Raw genomic sequence first — 21,708 nt, forward strand, 5'->3', positions numbered from 1 at the left:
CTAAGCTACAGGTGTCGTTATTTATTTTCTTTTAACAATACAGTTAACAAAATAATTACAATGGTTACAATGATCTATCTATCTAACTAAAGTTAATCTAAAGTTTTTGTGTATCTTTTATAGGTTTCGCGTTTACTACATTACCTCATAGAAAATTGCATTTATAATTTGTAGTTTCTGAGTGGAACCCAAACACAAAACCAAAAATAAAAAAATATTTTTAATAATAAATTTAAAATTAAGAATCGGCGTGGAGGGCCGTATTCTCCTTCTGTGAGACCGTCATTGTCCAGAAGGAGACGGCGGAGCGGGAACGGGAAAGAGCCGATCTCGCTCAGCATAGACGACATCGGCGTCGTATCGGCCCTCTCACTGCCCCGACGCCCGGGGCTTAAAAGATAGGGCGTAACCCTGGGGCTGTGGATGCGTGTGGTGAGGGCCTTGCGTGTCTTATTTCAACACACGCACTAGCGAGGAGTGCGGGGGGGGTGAGATTACCTTTGCCCCCTGAGGACGACCCCTGAGCCACGTGCGGAGCAAAGCACGGGAGAGGTTGCGGATATGTTATTATTTCATATAAAATATAAAGCCGAGATGGCCCAGTGATTAGAACGCGTGAATCTTAACTGATGATCGTGAGTTGAAGCCCGGGCAAGCACCACTGAATTTTCATATGCTTAATTTGTGTTTCTAATTCATCTCGTGCTTGACGGTGAAAGAAAACATCGTGCAGAAACCTGCATGTGTCAAATTTCACTGAAGTTCTGCCACATGTGTATTCCACCAACCCGCACTGGAGCAGCGTGGTAGAATAAGCTCCAAACCTTCTCCTCAATAAAAAAAAGGAGAGGAGGACTTACCAGCCTACGAATGTCCCAGCAGTGGGACATTCACATGCTGGTAACACTGATACTGTTACAGACCGCACTAAAATTTGCGACAGTTAAAGATGACCATTAACACATTCCGGTAAATAAGCCCTCGCACTGACCTCCCCGGCATCGCACCGTTGACCGTTACAATAATTATTTTTGTTGCGCCATGTTTTATTATAAAATGAATCCTAATATATTAACTTAAATTATATAGTTCAAATGACAAATATTTTCTTAATTATATGATAATAAACAAATGTATTGATATTATGATAACATCCGGTATGTTTAAAAAGGCTTCGTAAATGATTTAATGAATCTTTTTGACCAAAACTTAAAGAATAAATAATGGATACTGTAAGTTACCCTTACAAGCAGTCGCCGCTGCGAATGTAGTGCGGTAGCTTTTGGGCGGAAGTGGAATTTCAAAGAATGCGATAAAAAAAAATGTTTACTAATAATATACAATTACCACCACTGACCATAGACGTATTAACGAACCAAGCAGTGATTATTGTGCATACAGCACTACGAACTGCAGTTCCATGATAGCGTATATCACGCAGTTGTTACAATATCGCGATACAGGGAAAAGTGTACCTATTTATTATACCTGCAATAATGTAAACGACCTATCCGTCCAGACGGCCAACACTACTAGTCACGTGATAAGTGCTCTTGACATCAAAATGGTCCTATAGAACAAAGATCATGATTTTCAGGGAGATGACTGAAACAGAGTGTTGGGATGTTTTTCGGTATTTAAAAACGTTACTACGGCTGTCGAGACAAAGAAGCAAAATAGTTATAATATATTATGTAAGAATGAGAACACAATTAAAATACAATTAGATAACATGTAGATGTAGACGTATTTTTTGTATATAATGAGATTAGAAATTCACAATTAACGGAGCGAAACACACAAAAAAATCAAACACGCGAAAAAAGGCACAAAAGTGTGATATATTAATTAAAATAAAAAAAATGATCACAGCGAGTAATTGCAAATGGCTTCATTCGCCTTCGTTCTCACAACTGGTGTAGGTACCTCAGGGATTTCACTTGTGTCCAATTATTTTTTGGTTTTATAAATGAAATTTCAGATATTATAATTATAGCAAACCTTCACCGTATTCGTCGTTCGTATTCTAGTAAATAAACTTTGCAATTAAAAATATTCATACAATAATTTTTAACATATATTTAAGTAATAAGAGACACGATTACGAGATCTCTGGCAACTCAATTTGACCATTAGATTGAGGAATTTGGCCGCGAAATAACTTTTTCTAAGTAGTTTATTCCAAACAATTATTGTTTTTTATCTTACAGCGATATCGACATTTTCTTAATGAAAAAACGTAAATAACTATTTCAAAGTATTTTTGTCAACAAAGCCATAACATCAATAGATAGATACTTGCAAAGTAGTAATAATGTTGATAATGTCTTGATGGTCGATTTCAATCATTACTTTACTTACATAGGTAAAAGTTAAAGCTCTTTAAATAAAACATAGTAATCTCTCTCTCAACTATTTTAGTAATAAATAGTAATTTTACCATAAGAAACTTGACTGTTATTGTAATACTTATTTCGATTAACGTGGCGAAAACGCAGTAACGTCATTTTTAATTAAATTCATCGAACACTAATTGAAGCGACAGTTTAGCACGCAAAACAACGGAAACGTGGAATATTAGATGTTGCGACTATTCTGCAACTGGTTACTGTTGTTCTGTTATTATGTCGCCGACGTTACCGACGGCCGCGCTGCGTCTGCAGACATCACACTCGCCAGTGAGCAGTCCACGCGGTTAACAGTCCTAGTTAGAATGTACGCACTATGAAGTAATTTCTTCTGTTCAAGAAATTTAAATAGGAAGTTTAATTTTGATTTACAATGCCTGTGATAAATTTGAAGATTTTTGGTGAGTTTTTTAAAATTTTCTCACCCATATTTTTAAAATGCCAATAATTATTATATTTCTACATTATTAAAATATAAATTTAGATTTAAAAAAATATTAGTTGCTTGATCTAAATATTGGACTATCAGTTCTTTCTAGTTTTTTTTGTAAATTTAACCGGTTTAATCCTACTATTTTTATAGAGGTCAATTACTTATATAGTGGAGGCTTTTAGTGCTATGAATAAATTACGTTCCTATTTATTTAAAGTTCTTTTTATTTGTACCATTTTAAATTTATTTTGTTAATAATCATTAAAATATTTAAAAATATTAAATTTTTATTTACGGCCATCTCGAATATTTTTTTAGAATATTAATTTTTGTAACTGTTATTTAAAGTATTTTGCCATAAAATGAAACTTAAGATATTCAATTTAAAAAAATCAAAGTTACTTTTATGGTATTATGAAGGTACATCTTGTAGCTTATAATTATATTTTAATAATTAAAGGTGACAGTTCATTGTAATGTAGGTTTAATGTAATTTTAATTAAAGTTTATTACTATAAAATAGTTACTGTCACAATATAATAAAACTACCTCCATAAATTTAACTTAATTTTTACCTTCCAAACTAGCTATACTGATGAACTCCAAAATTATATTTTTGCGCTATATTAATAATTCATGACGTTCTATTTTACTCGTTTAAAAACATTATATACATTTATTATAATATAGGTTAAAAATTAAAACTATTTATGAGCCCTATCGTTTAAAAATAGAGAACTATAGCTATTATAGGCCATTATTGTAAATTAGCACTACGTCAGTAAACATTCCGTTAACTTAGCTTTGGGTGGTATGAATTAAACAATATCATACATATTTAACCTTATTTAACATGAATATTTTTATTTAGGTTATTATATTTGTCAAATTTTATTTTATTTTAGTATTTTACGCAAAGAAGTACAGGTGACAAGATATTAAAAATACGTACTTGTAATTAAGTACTTCAAGTCTGGTTTCTTTTAACTTACGATACTGTATATAACTACGATAGGTTTGCCACAAATGCGAATTATTTGTTAGAATGAAATTGTATTATTTAAGCGAGACTGTTTTAGAAAAAATAACCGTAAAATTATGTTTATAAAAATGGAAATTTATTTCATTTCTTTAAAAGGTATTAGACTAAATAACGAATTTATATAACTGTGACAATGATTAAAGTCAATAACTGTCTGAAGTTTTGAATTATATTTGATACAAGTTATGCTTTTAAAATACTAGATGGATAGGCTATTGTTATACATATATCTCAGACATTTTATTGTTAGTTTTTTTATATTACAAGAGATATATTTATATTGGCTTTATAGTTTTGTTTACTGACGAACACATCATTACCTAATTATATCAAAAATTATGCTTCGTTTTGAATTTCTCATAGTGTGATATCACTTACTTAATTTTTCTTCGGAAGATAAAATGTGCATTCATCAGTTATATTAGTTGTAGCGTTTATATTAATATTTATAGCATTATTTCGTTATATAGGTATCGTTAGAGATAAAGTTGAAATTCATTTAATTTGCCTTGATTTGTTAAGTATTTTTAAAACAAATGTTTATACCTAATGAGTTCTATAAATTTAATAAAAAGTAAAACATTTGACTCGGATATTTAGGAAACATTCTTATTATAACAATGGAATGCTATTGTAACTCATATTTTAAATATTTGCCATAATGTTTTAAAATTGCCACACGGTATCTGTGACATGATACTTTTACTTGCGTTGTACATGTTTTGAATAACAATACACGTATTGTTGAATGGAACAAAATATTTTGAGTTTGTATTGTGGAAATGTTATTCACGATAATTATATAAGTAAGCGTATATGTTCTCATTAAATATAAGGTTTAAGATTTGAGGTTTTCATATATTTTTGTGTTCACAAATAAGTTTATGTAAACTCCAATTCTGTTTTTTTGTTGTACTTATGTGACGTTTCTGACATCTGTTGCTGTATATATACCAGCGTCGTTTTGTGTTTGCTTTTTTCCGGTGTTATCAAATACCAGCGCGATGTTGATGCTAAGGAATGCAAACGATAAAAGCAAATTTCAATTACCTATGCATTTTGCGGACGTGATTTTATAGGATTTTTATCACAGAACACGATGTGGTTATGTGACCGATTAATTCTTATTTAATTTAATAAAATAAAGGTGAAATATTGTTTATATATACACTGCAAACAACATAAGCTATTACGATCATAGTACATTTGAAAGTATTACATACAATATAACTACATAAAGAAACATTCAACTCATGGAATAAGACTGAATCAATAACTATTATATGGCCGGCATAGTTTTTCTTTTACAAACAGGCTGTTAGTTTTCTTTTTTATTTTGTTTAAAAAAATGTTACCAAGTAGGTGCAGATTGCTGGGGTACATGTGGCAGCATGTCATCCGACGTGTGCACGAAATTAAATTTAAACAAATTAAGCACGTGAAAACTCAGGTAGGATTTTCACAATCTTTGGTTCTTATAATAATTAGTACTAATGGCCACTGAATACAGAATATATTCTTGAATACATTTTTTAATTTCATTTCATTAGGTAATTTTAATTAGGCAATTAAGAATAAGGGTTAGATAAAAATAAAATTAGTAGAAATATCATATTTTTAAGCAATTGTTAATTTAGCTAGAACTGTATCAGTCCTTTTGGTTTTATGTTATTTGTATAAATGCGTTCATTCGAGGTCATCCTATAAAACGCCATGACATTCAATGTACGATTTCTATAGCTATTTCCTGAAAAAAATCGTTCCGGGTAATTTGACATTTGTATTTATCTTCACATATATAAAAGCAACAATCATCTGGAATGTATATATGTTTTTAATTTAGGCCATTTTTTGACAAATTTAAATATATTTTGTAATTTTAGTAATGCTAAATATTACCAAAACATATATCATAATAATGAGGTTCTTCGAGTTCAATTCTATGTTTTTAGAAAATATTTGTCTATGTTGTAGGTTTGTAAATGATTTTTCACGTATCTCTTGAGGACAAATGACGACATCGTTCGCTAATGCCACAACGAAAATATGAAAAAAATAAAATCGCTTAATAACTCGACATGATGACCTCAGGGACACCTATCGTATTCTAGTATACAGTATAACTTTAACTCAACGTCACAATCAAACAAATACATGACGATGAACTCAATCCGCCTAGGCCTTTACCCAGCTATTTTTATTTACTAGCTGTTACTTTTTATACTTACAATTATGTATTTATTTAATGTAATGGCTAAGTCTAATTGTAACAGTAACAGTAACAGCCTGTAAATGTCTCACTGCTGGGCTAAGGCCTCCTCTCCCTTTTTTTGAGGAGAAGGTTTGGAGCTTATTCCACCACGCTGCTCCAGTGCGGGTTGGTGGAATACACATGTGGCAGAATTTCAGTGAAATTAGGCACATGCAGGTTTCCTCACGATGTTTTCCTTCACCGTAAAGCACGAGATGAATTATAATTACAAATTAAGCACATGAAAAGTCAGTGGTGCTTGCCCGGGCTTGAACCCACGATCATCGGTTAAGATTGTGTTATATAGTCTAATTGTGTTATTAGGTAATGTAATTCGTATATCTAATTAAGTTATTAAGGAAATAAACAAATACAAGAATTGAACAACTTATTTATTCTAAAGAAATATGAATTTTGACAATATTAAAAAAACGGTGTTTTTTTTGGACTATTTGACTATGGTAGACTAAGAGGAAAATCATTCAAATATACATATTTGGTTATAACTAATACTAAATACATAGCGCGGGATTTTACTCTGACATCAAGAGGAAACGAACACCGATTGACATCATAAATTATAATTTTATTTTGGTTACTCTTATCATCGCTAGATAAAATAATTGTAATGTCTTATTAAAATTTTAACTGTAATTATGTCTGTGGGTTACAATATATGCATTCTTAAAAAATAAAATTTCATTTTTCTCAAAGGATTTTTACTACCAACGAGGAAAAAACTATAAATAATAATGATATTGATTAAAATCCATTATAAATATCCTATCTATCCTATGGAAAAGATGCATAGACAATTATGAAAATATAATTAAACGTAGACCGAAAGTCTAAACGGCTTTAATGGCAAATTTTGCCTGTATGCTGAAATGTGACGTCGATGTGAAAAAATTATAGCTGTTGCATCACAGTACATTTATGCACATTTACATTTACATCAAAGTATATTTTACTGGTGGTAGGGCTTTGTGCAAGCTCGTCTGGGTAGGTACCACCCACTCATCAGATATTCTACCGCAAAACAGCAATACTTGATATTGTTGTGTTCCGGTTTGAAGGGTGAGTGAGCCAGTGTAATTACAGGCACAAGGGACATAAAATCTTAGTTCCCAAGATTGGTGGCGCATTGGCTATAACCGATGGTTGACATTTCTTACAATGCCAATGTCTAAGGGCATTTGGTGACCACTTACCATCAGGTGGCCCATATGCTCGTCCACCTTCCTATTCTATAAAAAAAAATGCAAATATTCTTTATATATGTAACAATATTAATCATTATAAAATGAAAAGAGACATAAATCAATTTAATACTAGAAATAAAAATAAAATAATAATTTAAGTTAATCGACCGTTTTTAGTACTAGGTATAAGCATTTTTAATAAAATTCCACAGTTTATACTTTTGAGTTGCCACCAAGCAGGTTTCAATTAGTTATAAAAAATAATCTTATTAGTAAAGCCTATTACTTTGTTTCTGTTTGCATGTCTGACAAAATGCGTGGATTAAATGATTGCTGGATCTCGCGCAGGAACTTTGTATGTATTGTATGTAATTTATACAAATTTGTATTTTTGTAAAAAAAAGAGTAACTACTGAGTTTCTTGCCGGTGCTTCTCGGTACTTGTAAAAGTCTATTTGAATAAAAATATTTTGATTTGATTTTATTTTATTTTTAAAATTCACTTCCCTGAAGTAAGCTGTGGTGAAGCGAGGTTCTTTAAGCTAAGATTTACTGGAAGATACTATTTGGGATAAGTCGTATTAATTTAAAACAAGGTTATATATGTTTTTCTAATATTAATTTTCTTTTTTTTCTTTATTTCTTTTTTTATAATTTTGATGTATAAAGTAAACGAACATTTAACAATATTAAAGATTTAACAAACAATCAAACATTCTTTAAGGATTTTTATATTTACTTTAATTGAATTATTTACTTTAAATAAATAAAATATTTGACGAGCCGGTTGGCGTGGTTGGTAGATACTTGCCTTTTCACGTGAGATATTTGTGTGCATGAACATGTCTGTTTGTCCTGAGTCTGGGTGTAATTTTCTATATAATTATGTATTTACAAAAGAAAAGTAGTATATGTAGTATATAAGCTGTCTGGTTCAAATAGCACAAGCTTTGTACAAGCTTCATTTGGGATCAGATGGCCGTGTGTGAAAAATGTCCCAAGATATTATTAATGGATGCAAAACCGTACTTTGTCTTTTTCATTGGGTACATAGTTTTTGGACTAAAAGAATATTTTCTTAGAACAAAATAATCATTAAACTACACACCAGTGTTAAACAATTTGAAAAACGAGGTGAATATTACGTCATTCGTTTTGTCATGTAGTACAAAATTTCTAAGCATGTGTGTGATATTACCAAGAACGATTAGGCTCGGTTGGACGATCGACATAATGTCAACTCATAATATTTCTCGAGTACAAGTTTATAGTCGTACGGCGGCGTGATGTTGCACATTGTAAAATAATTAATTTATGAACCAAGGAGATTGCTATTGTTTATCAAGATTATATATAAGGAGCATAATAAAAATATAAGTAAATGTTCTTAGCTTTTATATAAATTTATATTCATGATATACAGTGACTGATTTATAATTGTCAGTGTATATTTTATCTTTGTAATGCTAATTCAGTAGGTAGTTATAAACAAAAAAATAGTCGCTAAATTTTCTGACCTAGGCTTATGTCTACTCAGCCTGCTGGTAAATCCACTATTGATCATATAAAGAACTTTATTATGGGAAATATTATCTCAGTGTGCTGTAAACGAATTATAATATAAATTTGTGACCATTTTCTGATAGTAAACGCCTATAAAAGTTATAACGTCATTACTTAACAATTGTCTATGTCTATGTGTCTAGTGTGTTCCTGAAAGTGTTATAAATACTAGTTGACAACACGCAAAATACTTGATGAAGAGTCATCATCCATAATTATTGTTAGTTTTTTTTAACCCTAAAGCGAATTCGACAACAAAAAAACTAATGGTTATTTTTTTTAAATGAGCTTCTAAGTAAAGCAATTCTATGTTGTAAACTCAAGGCTCCAAATGGATTTTCCAACACTTTTCATCATTGTCGTGAATTATAATCTGGTTAATTAAAACTGTCACGTTTGCATATTTGCAAAATACATAATATAAATAGATAACTGGTGGTAGAGTTTTGTGCAAGCTCGTCTGGGTAGGTACCACCCACTCATCAGATATTCTACCGCAAAACAGCAGTACTTGGTATTGTTGTGTTCCGGTTTGAATGGTGAGTGAGCCAGTGTAATTACAGGCACAAGGGACATAACATCTTAGTTCCAAGGTTGGTGGCGCATTGGTGATGTAAGCGATGCTTAACATTTCTTACAATGTCAATGTCTATGGGCGTTGGTGACTACTTAGCATCAGGTGGCCCATATGCTCGTCCGCCTTCCTATTCTATAAAAAAAAGAATAATTTGGCAGTTGCGTCATTATTAAAACATTTTTAGGAATTATATTTATTATTTATGTTAATTGTTATAACGTTACCCAATATTGATTAACCGTTTTATTTACTAAAATTAAAATATTTGCACAAAGACAATAGTGTTATGGTGCCAATTTATTTTATTTGGATTTGTTGATAAGTTTATCTATATACATACACATTACATACATATTTGATATTATAACTATATCTATATACATACATATTACATACTAGTTGCCCGCTAGCCCGCGGTTTCATCCGCGTATAATTTTAAGAAATCACTAAGACCATATTTATAATATTTCAGTATATACAATATTTTTAGTTTTATTTTCGTTGCATATTAGTAGTTATTTGTTTTCGTCGCACCCGAATCTAGATAGAGCAACATACAATTGGCTATAATAAAAACAGCATTCCCTTAAATCTATTTCTATATAGTTGAATGGTTTTCTCTTTGCTTTATTTATTGTGACTGCAAACGATACCTTGAACAACTTGAGCGATAACAAAAATTCACGGCCCCCAATTCCCGGTAATCGCACTATTCCTGGCCACGGTACCGGCCATGGTAACGATGCGATGGGGGGTGCTAAGAATCCCCAGGCTACGGCAGGGTACCACAAACGGCGACTGTTTCTGGCCACGTATAATGGACGCTCTCTGCGGCTGGACGAACATCTGACAGAATTGGAAATAGATTTAAGTCGTATTAACTGGGATATAGTAGGTCTACGGCGACGAAACGAAATACCTACCTAACCTGTAAACTTTAACTTACAAAAGTTATTTACAAACAAAAAACAAATACTAAAGTATGAGAATTTTCAAACAACCTACTCAACTACCTGTTGAAATATGTCAAAACTATAAAAAGAACTAAAAACTGTCTATGATCTTATCTCGATATCTTTCATAAGAATTAATGCCATATTTATAAAAACGACTTAGGAATAAATTTTCCTCGTTTTTCAACATTTTGCAATTTCATATTTTGCAACATTTTTCATCGACGCTCCGCTCCTATGGTCGTAGCGTGATGTTATACAGTCTATAGCTTTCCTCGATGAATGGGCTATACACCTTAATAGTTTTTTAATTCGAACCAGCAGTTCCTGAGATTAGCGCGTCCAACCGAACGAACTCTTTAGCTTTATAATATTAGTATAGATAAATAGAGTTTTCAGTGAATTAAATAGCTTTATTTAATCTGAATATTTTGGAAACAAAATTGTACTTGGTCATTTACAGTATTAACAACGACGGATGTCGGGGCCATCTGAGCTACAGCATCAGCAATTTTAGTTCAACCCATTTAGGTCATAATCATCAACATCTTATTCAGCTTACATTAATCCACTGCTGAAAACCACACCCAAATAAGTTAAGTCGTTTCTAAGAATAGCGCGCACAAACGCACAGACAAACAGACAAATATTCTAACAATCATTGTTTTGGGTTCTATTGCGTTGATAAAGGTCCCCGATAATAGTTTTATCCATATATCTTCCATGAAAAGACAGCGATCAGTTACATTTTTTTATATTATGGATTTGATTCGTATAATAAGAAATACCTACATATCGGAATTAATTAAATTTATTAAAAAGAAATATAACAAATAAATCTTAACAATTAAAACTTTATATTTAGTCTACTGTTGTTGTGTAAACGTAATAATACTTATATAATTTTTTTGCCTATGAGGAATGTTATATAACGTAATGAAGCAAATTGCACAACATATGTATGTATATTATGTATTGTGGTCAAAGCCATTGCTTTTATTTATTATATACTTATTGAAAAGATTACTTTTTTTGATTGTCTTTATGCAGTCACTTCAGGTTTTGGGAAGAACCGACGAAGACTCAGAGTTTTTGCTGAGTCGGTATCCTTATGATAAAAAATATACGATTCAATGTTGTTTATCTAAAAACCTTAATCAAAAAAGTCATAAATTATATATAGTGACTACATAGATTTATAAATTACCTCCGCTTTTGACTTAAAAAAAAAACCGTTATAATTAGACTAATGCCTTACTTTATGAAAAAGATTTTTAAATATATAATGTGTTAAATATAGAAGTACTTTCTAAGAATAACGTTTTGGCGTATTAAAATATTATTTAAAATGTTAAAACGATATTTTATGTTCATCGCAATATTTATAACCGATAAGAAATTTGCGGTTGAATAAACTTTGCTAGAATAAAAGGGGTCGTATGATGGCAGAGATGAGTAACATATATATATATATATATATGTAACCTAAATACCACTCATTGTGAGATCTAAACTATTCGCCCGAATGACTTAAAATTTTGTCGCAGTTACTCATTCCCAGATGTAGACGCTCACCAAGAAAAAATTTTACGCAAATCCTGTCCAAAATACAAATTTTCTTCTAATCTACCCGTTCGAAGGCGGGACGATTAGCTAGTTTTTTGTAAAATAAATTCTTGTAATCTATTCGTTTTATTGACAAGTGAATGCGGGCTCTGTTACAGTACATGCGTTAATGAATATTTATGAATATTTATCAAGAAATATTTCAAAAAACTATGTCTATAATATAAATATGCATAAAAGGGTATAAAAATACCCATCTGTACTGAATAAATACCATGTTTTAACTTTATTTGACGTTTTTTTACATATTTTGAATAAGTTCAAGAATTTATCGATTTGATGATTTTTATATGTATAATTTACGCGCCATTTTAATATTTTATATTAGGCAGAATGTTTCCATTAAACAAAGAATTATGCAAGCTACGATTATGTGTATATCAAAGAAGTCAGAATTGTTACGGTTTCCTAGTTGTTCCTCTTAATATATTTTATTGTGTTCAACGTTCATTATAGCCTTTCTTAGACTTCAGTAAATTTGCTTAAGTCGGTCTTTATAGGAAGAAAAGAATTAAACGAGTGCAAGTTCGTTTTTAATATTTATCATTCAATATAATATTACCATTATAGACTAGTGACTACCTCGTACTACCGGTTCGAAACAATTGAATTATTACATCAAATTCAATAATACAAATTCCGACTTTTGTGTGAAAATTAAAAAATTGAACAAACTTTCTACGAAACCTAACAGTAAATATTTTATCACTATTCGGACGTCGTTTATAATATTTCGGTATCTATTTTATAATTTAAACGACCTTAAAAGGAAGGATGTTTTTTGTTACCTCGGAATTTTTGGATGTTTCTATGAATTTTTTTTGTGCAAAATTGTGTGAAATTTATCAATAATTTACGTTAATCGATAGTCTATCGATTTTTTGTGATTGTTTCGCTGATGTAATCTATATACTTAAGAAAGTTCCGAGCATGTCAAATAATAAGGTACATCTTATGTATAGATAACATACTGGTTATGTTAAATGCTTCAAGAGCAATTTTTTGTTAAAAAATATTTGTTACTATACTGTTTATTAAAAAACTAGTATGTTGATTAATTAGTAACTATAGTTGTTTATAAAAATATTGGCTTCTTTTGTCGTAATAAAATATTCTAATAAGGATTTAAATCCTTAATATTTTATTTAAACGAGAATGTGTATATACTATATAACAAATAAAAAAATATTAACATGCATTATTCTGTTCTTTGATAAAATGAGATACACTATACTTTATCTGTGAAAATGTGCTAGATGTCCAGAGCAGATGAATACAGCATAATATTGGAAAACTTTTGTGTACAGTGTGATTGACTTAGCGGTCTTCTCAGTTTATTTCCACTAACATTAAATGGGGTGATTTTACTAGTCTGCTTCGACAATACCTATGATCCTTTTAAATTAAAGGAAGAAATATGTAAAATTGCCACCTGACCTGTTGTTGATGAAACGGAGTGTTGGGCTATTAAGATGACAAGTGAAAGGTGAATGCATTCACGCGAGATGGGACTCTTGAGATGGGGTTGTGGAGTGACGAGAACATATATAATATAATTTGAATACGTAAAACGAAGTTAAAGTAGCTCCCGTGATAGGACCTCAAAGGAAATGGATTATTATTTATTTATCAAGGAGTGGATTTGTAATAATGGGCCTAATTATTAAGGATGTTGTTTTGACCGTTGATACTCTAATCACGGTCGAAATGTTGGAATAATACTAACTACATTCATCAAAGAAGTTCAATTTTGTACTTATTCAAAATGTTCATTTAAATATATATTAAAATTTAATTTACGTTGAGGAAAAGAGGGTAGATAATAGTTAGTAAGCATAACACTGCTAAAATACATGTTTAGTGCTGCAAACTGCACTTAAGCATTTTTCCACCTTAGTAATGATTACTTTCTAAGTCAATATTCTTGTCTTTGTCCTACCATGGCGCGACCTAGGAAGGTAATGCGTTTACTTGTGTTGGATTTATGGAAATATTTATAAACATAATTGTTTTGTTTATGACATGTCTGCAGATTTCTAAAAGTGACATAAAATTTAGTGTTATAATCATTGAAATAAAATAAACCGAAATAAGTTTTGAAATCTGTGAAAATATTAATTTTTGATTACTTGAACGCGTTGTTTGCTTTCAGATATCGTCCCAGTGAGAGTGAATCTCTGGATAATGATATTTACGAGCTGCTGGGTAGTATACATGCTGCGTGTCAACATGAGCTTGAACCTGATCGCGATGGTGCCGCAGCCAGCTAAAAATATCTCGTAAGTAGCATTTAATAGTTTACTTACATTTTTATAGCGTACCTAAGACTCGTTTGTGACGATTAAATCTAAATTTAGATCCTTATTTTAGAAAGTAAAGTTCTCCTCATGTTGTATATAGCGCTTGAGAAAATTATTAAAATTATCATTATGAAAATAACCGTTAGCCGCTTCTAATCGTAAACAAGATGATTGCCAATTAATTTATTTTATATTGCGTAGAATAACTAGGAATACACCTTTTTGTTTGTCGTTTCTAGTCATGCAAAAATGTAGAATTTACTATATTTGTATATACATATATAGACATAAAATAAGCTTTTATACAAAACTACTAAACGCAATTAGCATTCTTCACTGTTATTTATAACAACAACAGCAAACAATTCCCTTATACATAATTAATTATTATAAGCCAATAATTTTTAATTAATAGTTTCATTCAATATATTTTTTATTTCGCAATAACGTTATTATTCTATTAAAATAATTGTATTATAACGTTTCACGTATCATATATTCTAATCATAATTGTGTATAAAAATATTGTAATATTTTTAATCGTATTTGTCGTGACTTAAAATACATTTTAAAACTCGTCATTATATTTTTACATTTCTAAGGGTTTGATCATCTCAATTACATTTATGCAGAGCCAAGGCCGAACTTAAGGGCAACCGGGGCTATAGCCCCGAGGCCTCCACAATAGAAATTTCTAAAAAAAAACATTCCGATTTCGACGAATATACACATTTGATGTAATTTATTATGTAGTTATAGTAAAATACAAGTATAATCCTTGTATTTTACTATATCTCAAGAATTTAATTTGTTCCGCATTAAATTATTTATTGTTGGAACACCCGAATGAAGGAAATTGTTCAGTTAATTTGGAAAATAATCCTTCACTCCTTTCTAGCCCTAGGGCCTCTAGACCTCTAAATCAGGTTCTGTGTTAAGTTATTATTTATTTCAATTTTATATAAAGTTAATGTATATAAAAATGAATGTTTCTTTGTTTTTTCCCGTATACATTCCTATATTATGCAAGCGTCTGATTTAAAACTTTATATAGTTGATCTTGATACTTGCTCGAAGATTTCCAGTATAATACCATCAACATATAACACTGTATAAAATTAGAAGTATAGAATAATTGCAAAAAAAATTATAGAGGTATAGCAATGCACGACGATTAATTGTGAGTGCCCTCCCTAACGGGGGGGGGGGGCACTTACAATATTAAGACAAGTCGTCACTATCATAATTTCAATTGTCAAACAAACAGTTTATGACTTAATTTTTTTTAAATTGAATAGAAGTACTAATAAAAAGTACGTGATACGGAATTATAAGAGGAATCCGGTCATTACCACAAAGTCATGTATATTATATATACGATTGTTAAACTAGTTAATCCAGTTTAAATACAAACACCAAGGGGTTATGAGAACTTTAATGAGATTGATGCTCCTTCGCTTTCTAGATCGCTTTTAGATTTTTTTGAAACAATAGCATGTCATTTTATTTAACAGTCTAGCAACAAATATTTACAGTATTACATTCGTTCCTTTACAAATATTTATCAATAATAATATTATTTTTTGGTAACCAAAACCAAAATTCATTTAATTTACACCAACACAATAGACAACAATCTATAAAAGTAACCATGAAAATGAGTCTTTATAAAATGCAAGTACATTAAGTGAATCTACAAAATAAAATCTCTGTTTTATGTGCCTTGACTATGGTACCATATTATGTTTGCGAATTTAATAAATACCTTATAAGCTGTGTTGAAACATCAAATTACAAATGTACTCTCATGACATAGTTTATTTTCAAACCATGATATCATCTTGAACACTTCCATAGCATAATATTTTTGATTTACAAATGTTGACATTTCATTTTAATTGCATTTTAAATTAAAAAAAGAAGAGAAGTCGAAAAAATTGTAGAATGGGACACTATTCTTCTTCTTCTTCTTCGAGTGCCACTTCGACTAGCGAAGGTTGGCAGTCAGCTTTATATACTCCTTCTTGTTCTTCGCAAGGCGAAAGAGTTCGGCAGCACTCGCGATTCCCGTCCATTCACGAATGTTGCACAGCCAAGACTTTTTTCTGCGCCCAACAGCTCTCCTTACGGCAACTTTTCCCATCATAATCAGTTGCAAAAGTTCATATCTTTCATGCCTAAGCACGTGTCCGAGATATGCAACTTTTCTCTTCTTGACAGTCTCCAAAAGTTGCTGTTTTTGGTTGACGCGTCGCAGAACTTCCACGTTCGAGACCTTTTGAGTCCAACTAATGGCCAACATACGTCTATATGCCCACATCTCGAAAGCTTCTATACGTTTTTTGAGGTCTTCTTTAATTGTCCACACCTCGCATCCGTAAAGAAGTATAGCCAAGATGTAACAATGTAGGAGTCGTATGCGCAAAGGGATCTTAAGTCTGCGATTGCAGAGTACTTTTTTCAACGTGCAGAAGGCACTTCGAGCTATTTCGATGCGAGTCTTTACCTCCTGTTCACAGCTCCAGGTGTCATTAAGCCATGTCGTCCGATATTTGTACTTGCGCACCCTCTCAATTTTTTGGCCTGCTACAATGATAACAATGTCATCGAAGATCATGGTGTTATCTAAACCTATGTTTAGATACCTATGTTTTTGATAGGTTCATCCTCAGACCAGCGTTTTCACTGCACTCATTAACACGGCTCATAATTAATTGCAGTTCTTCAGGACATGATGCTATTAGGACTGTATCGTCAGCGTATCTGATGTTGTTAATATACCGGCAATTTATTTTGACTCCACATTCTTGGCTTTCAATTGCTTCTGCTATTATTTTTTCCGAGTACAAATTAAATAGCGTGGGTGATAATATTCAGCCCTGTCGGATTCCTCTCTTTATTTCTACCTCATCAGTCTCCTCATTGTCAAACTCGTACAGTAGCCTTCTGGTTCCAATACAGATCTGTCTGGATAATACGTACAGAATCTGGATAATACGTACATCTTTGTCATCTAAGCCGATATCATGTAATATTGCAATTAGACGGTCGTGCAGTAATCTGTCAAAGGCTTTTTCGTAATCGATGAAACAAAGGAAAACGTCTTGTTGCATGTCTCTGCATTTTTGTACGAGAACCTGCATTGTAAAAAGAAAAAGAGCAGTCAAACTATGGAATTCCCTGCCTCGAGAAATTCGTCAAGCTGAATCCGTACATATTTTTAAGTCTTTTGCATAATTATTATTTATCAATATTTCATAACTATAGTGTGTAATATTATTATATGTATATGGTTATTTATTTCTTATATGAGTTTATATGTATGTATGTATGTATGAGTTAGGTATATTAAATATTTGTATTAAGTTTATATGCTTTCAATAATTTTTAAGTATAAGTTGTTTGCACACTATGCCCGATTAATCATCCTGGCTAAAAAACAAAAAACAAACATTTCTTTTTACAGAGGTTGCCTGGAAGAGATGATTGTAAGTGATAAGGCAGCCTTAGCATAATATATGTGTAGTACATTGTTATTATATGTTTGTAAATTGTGTGCAATAAAGGATTAATAAATAATAAAAAAAATGTTATTATTGACTCTTTTATAAATTTACAAATGTGTATTATTTGTCGCACAGATCACGAAATCAATGTTCTCCTGACGAAGAAGGAATACTTAACGATACGCTACGACATGCTGATATAGCGGAAATCAAAGAAGCTCCAAGACAGGTAGGTTTTTAAGATTCTTAACAATGAAATTGTAATTTCACACTATATTTATATATCGTGTCTACACTTCTATCGATGACAGGTATTTCGTAAGTCGACTTCCGAGTATAATAAACGATGATGATGAATAATTGATGTTATGCACGTCAATCTGTGTGCGATATGTACAGCCCGACGATTAAATCGTAGTAGAAATTCCAGTAAATATGTTTGGACGATAGTTTTGTCTGATCATTTTATGTGAATAGTGTAATTTAAAGACGAATTGCCAATTGGTATACTTATAAGTGCAGTGAGTGTAAAATATGAATTAAGAAAACGATCATCCGAATGGAGTTATTTCTTAATTATTAAATTATGCACCAACTAACTCTATTGTGTTACTTTAGTAAATCATATATTTTTAATCAAGTTAATGGGATATATTTTTAAATTCATTAAAAATTTCAGTTTCCATATACATTTTTTTTACTACATCGAAATTAGCTATGCGAAACCATGACTAACTTTTGGTGATATTTTCTGCCTACTCCTAACCTTCCATAATGTTTAATATTTGTATTAAGCTCTTTGTAAATGTTTAGATTTCTCTATTAATGTATGTAATTGACACATGATTGAGAAAACGAGTATATGTAATACATACGGAATTATATGAATGTACCTTTTAGAATAATTAACGATATATTATCTGCTGAAGCTGAAGTTTAAATATTGTTTCCTATTAGGCTCGGCTTCCACAAAAGCACAGATGGGCGGTGAGAAGACGACATGTTTCGTAAATAACCAATAGGACATATATATTATAAAATATTATAGTATATGATTCAATAAAATCGTTTATTTTTAAAACATAAAAAAATAACCATTTGCATAAGTTGATTATAATTTTCAAGTCAATTAATTTGCAATAACATGCAAATTGTTTTGTGTTATTTGATTTAGTATGTATTATTTTATTATATATTATTTCAGTTATTATTTTGAGAATTATGGAAAATAACAGCGTATAACATAAACCGAATGGCGTAGTGTATTCAATTGGTTGATAATGTTTTATATTCAGTGTCCATTATCGCCTGAAAATGCGCCTTTGTTTTGAGTCAAGGTTTTTTTAATGAAAACAAAACTATATGAACGTTTTAATTCTTAATCTTAGAACCTTGTTTATCCAAATATTTATTGTCTATTGAAAAGGAAATATTTATTGTTCGGATGAATGTAGAATAAATGTTAGTCCAATTAGTTAAAATAGCTAAAATAAAATAACAGTTTATATTTATAAATTGCAGATACAGGGTGGATCATTTAATTGGTCTAAAGATCAGCAGGCAATGATTCTCGGATCCTATTTCTGGTGTTATCCTATTACTTCACTGGTTGGAGGGATGGCAGCTGAGCGATGGGGCCCAAGATATGTGATATTGGTGACATCCATTATTAGTGCGCTGTTAACTGTGATCAGTCCAGCTGCCGCTAGACTTAATTACATCGCTATCGTTATAGTACGGTTCTTTCTTGGATTTGCTGGGGTATATAAAAGACAAAATTTCTAATTATTATATTATATTAATTTAGTATTTTTATTAATCGTTTGTTTTTGTGCAGGGTTTCATGTATCCTGCCCTTCATGTATTAGTAGCGCGATGGGCTCCGCCAGAAGAAAAAGGAAAATTCATAAGTGCTCTTATGGGTGGAACGTTAGGGACAGTTGTGACATGGTCACTAACAGGTCCATTATTGGATAGGTACGGATGGCCATCTGCATTTTATGTACCAGCAGGAGTAACGTTTATTTGGTGCGCTTTCTGGTGGTATCTTGTAGCAGATACGCCTTCCGAACACCCTAGAATATCAATATCAGAGAGAAAATATATTTTAGACGCTCTGGGTGACAAGATTAAGAAATCGAAGGTTAGTTTGAATTTGTTATTTGCTTCGGCGATAATAGTTTCACATATAAGTGTTATTTAATGAGCGTGTCAGGCTTAAATATTGTACACTTGCAGTGAATCGTTCTTTTAATATTTGAAAGAAAACATTTAAACTATCCATTGTTTTATTTAATGTTTTTATAACGAAAATAATATAACATCAATTATATATCAAATGGATTGTTATCGTGTTTCAGGGTCTACCTCCATTCAAGAGTATTTGTACGTCATTCCCATTTTTAGCTATGATTATATTACACTTTGGCAATCTTTGGGGATTGTATTTCATAATGACAGTTGGACCACAATTCGTATCCAGCGTTCTCGGTTTTGAGCTAACAGCAGCTGGTGTTATATCTGCTCTTCCCTACCTTGCTAGACTTTTCATGGCTGCTATATTTGGAGCTGTTGGAGACTGCATATTAGCGAAGAAATTTATGACAACAACCGTTATAAGAAAATTCTTCTGTCTATTCTCACATATAATTCCTGGAATCCTTCTTGTGTTACTGATGTACACGGGATGTTCAACTGTCTTATCAGTAGCAATGATCACTATGTCGATGGGTTTCAATGGTGCAGCTACTCTGACAAATCTTCAAAATCATCAAGATTTAGCACCTAACTTTGCCGGAACCCTGTATGGAATTGCCAATTTTATAGGAAGTACCGCTGGTTTCTTCACACCCATGATTACAGCGTATTTCACAAGGACTGGGGTAAATACTTGAACCTAAATATCATCAGAATGTTACTAATTAGAAATGTGCTGAATTATATATTTTTTCTAATTTTACAGGATAGTTTCGATCAATGGCGCCCCGTTTTCTTCGTAGGAGCATCAGTTTACGTAGTTTCTGCAATATTCTTTATTTTGTTCGGTACTGGTAATATTCAAGATTGGAATTTTGAAACCGGAAAAAATGATAGTAAAGGAAAAACCAAAACTGATGATGCTAATGATATGAATGACGCTTCTAAAAACGGCCAAATAAGAGATTTAAAAGAAATCCCTACAAGTATTACAACTCGAACCTAAAGTTAAAAGCTATCAATTGAAGTAGCTTCATCGTAAGAAAACACTTAAAGTAATAAATGATTTTATATCTCATAGAATATTAGTTATATGAAATAGATCTGACTACTTTATTGGATATTATTAACGATTTATTTAATTATTATGTCGGATATTGAACTGAATATTTTCCTATATAAGATGTATAAATAAATTATAATCATTAGACAATATGAATAGATATTAATTTTATAGAACTTAGTAAAATTGCATTTTTAAATGTTTCAAATTGTTAATTTTAAATTATTTCCAGTATGTGCCTAATGAATATTGATTAAAAAACTGTAACTGTGATGTTTATTACCAAAAATGTTATATATATTAGTACCTACTCGTTTCAGTTTATATTTTTACCAATATTTATTAGGTAATTATCCAGTAGGTTTTATAAAGAAGGACGTATACTATTACATGACATTATTTAAGTCCTTTATTAAATAAAATAAATTTTACGAATATGATTTTGCGTAATTAAATTAATTAGTTTGTTTATTTTAATTGTTATCATGTGACTAAACTACTTAAATCATTATAATATATAATTTTAAAGATTATAAGTTGACTTTTATTTTGTGACTAAAATAAAAATTAGTGTTTTTCCTTATTTAT

General features: G+C 31.0%; 1 protein-coding gene across 2 annotated transcripts; it reads left to right on the top strand.

Annotated features, from left to right (window-relative positions):
* Window positions 1-2,575: 2,575 nt before the first annotated feature.
* Window positions 2,576-21,557, top strand: LOC126771846 (sialin-like). 2 transcript variants are annotated; one of them, XM_050491985.1, is made up of 8 exons: window positions 2,576-2,809; window positions 14,208-14,334; window positions 17,997-18,090; window positions 18,819-18,848; window positions 19,383-19,622; window positions 19,699-20,004; window positions 20,222-20,743; window positions 20,824-21,557. In XM_050491985.1, exons 1-8 carry the CDS (start codon window positions 2,782-2,784, stop codon window positions 21,061-21,063), a joined length of 1,587 nt encoding a protein of 528 aa, XP_050347942.1. In that variant the 5' UTR covers window positions 2,576-2,781; the 3' UTR covers window positions 21,064-21,557. The 2 variants fall into 2 exon arrangements, with proteins under 2 accessions (XP_050347942.1, XP_050347943.1); XM_050491986.1 differs by lacking the exon at window positions 18,819-18,848 and having other exon boundaries at window positions 2,580-2,809; window positions 20,824-21,551.
* Window positions 21,558-21,708: the final 151 nt, after the last annotated feature.

The sequence above is a fragment of the Nymphalis io genome, chromosome 11 (genome assembly GCF_905147045.1).
Source record: "Nymphalis io chromosome 11, ilAglIoxx1.1, whole genome shotgun sequence".
Lineage (NCBI taxonomy): Eukaryota > Metazoa > Arthropoda > Insecta > Lepidoptera > Nymphalidae > Nymphalis > Nymphalis io.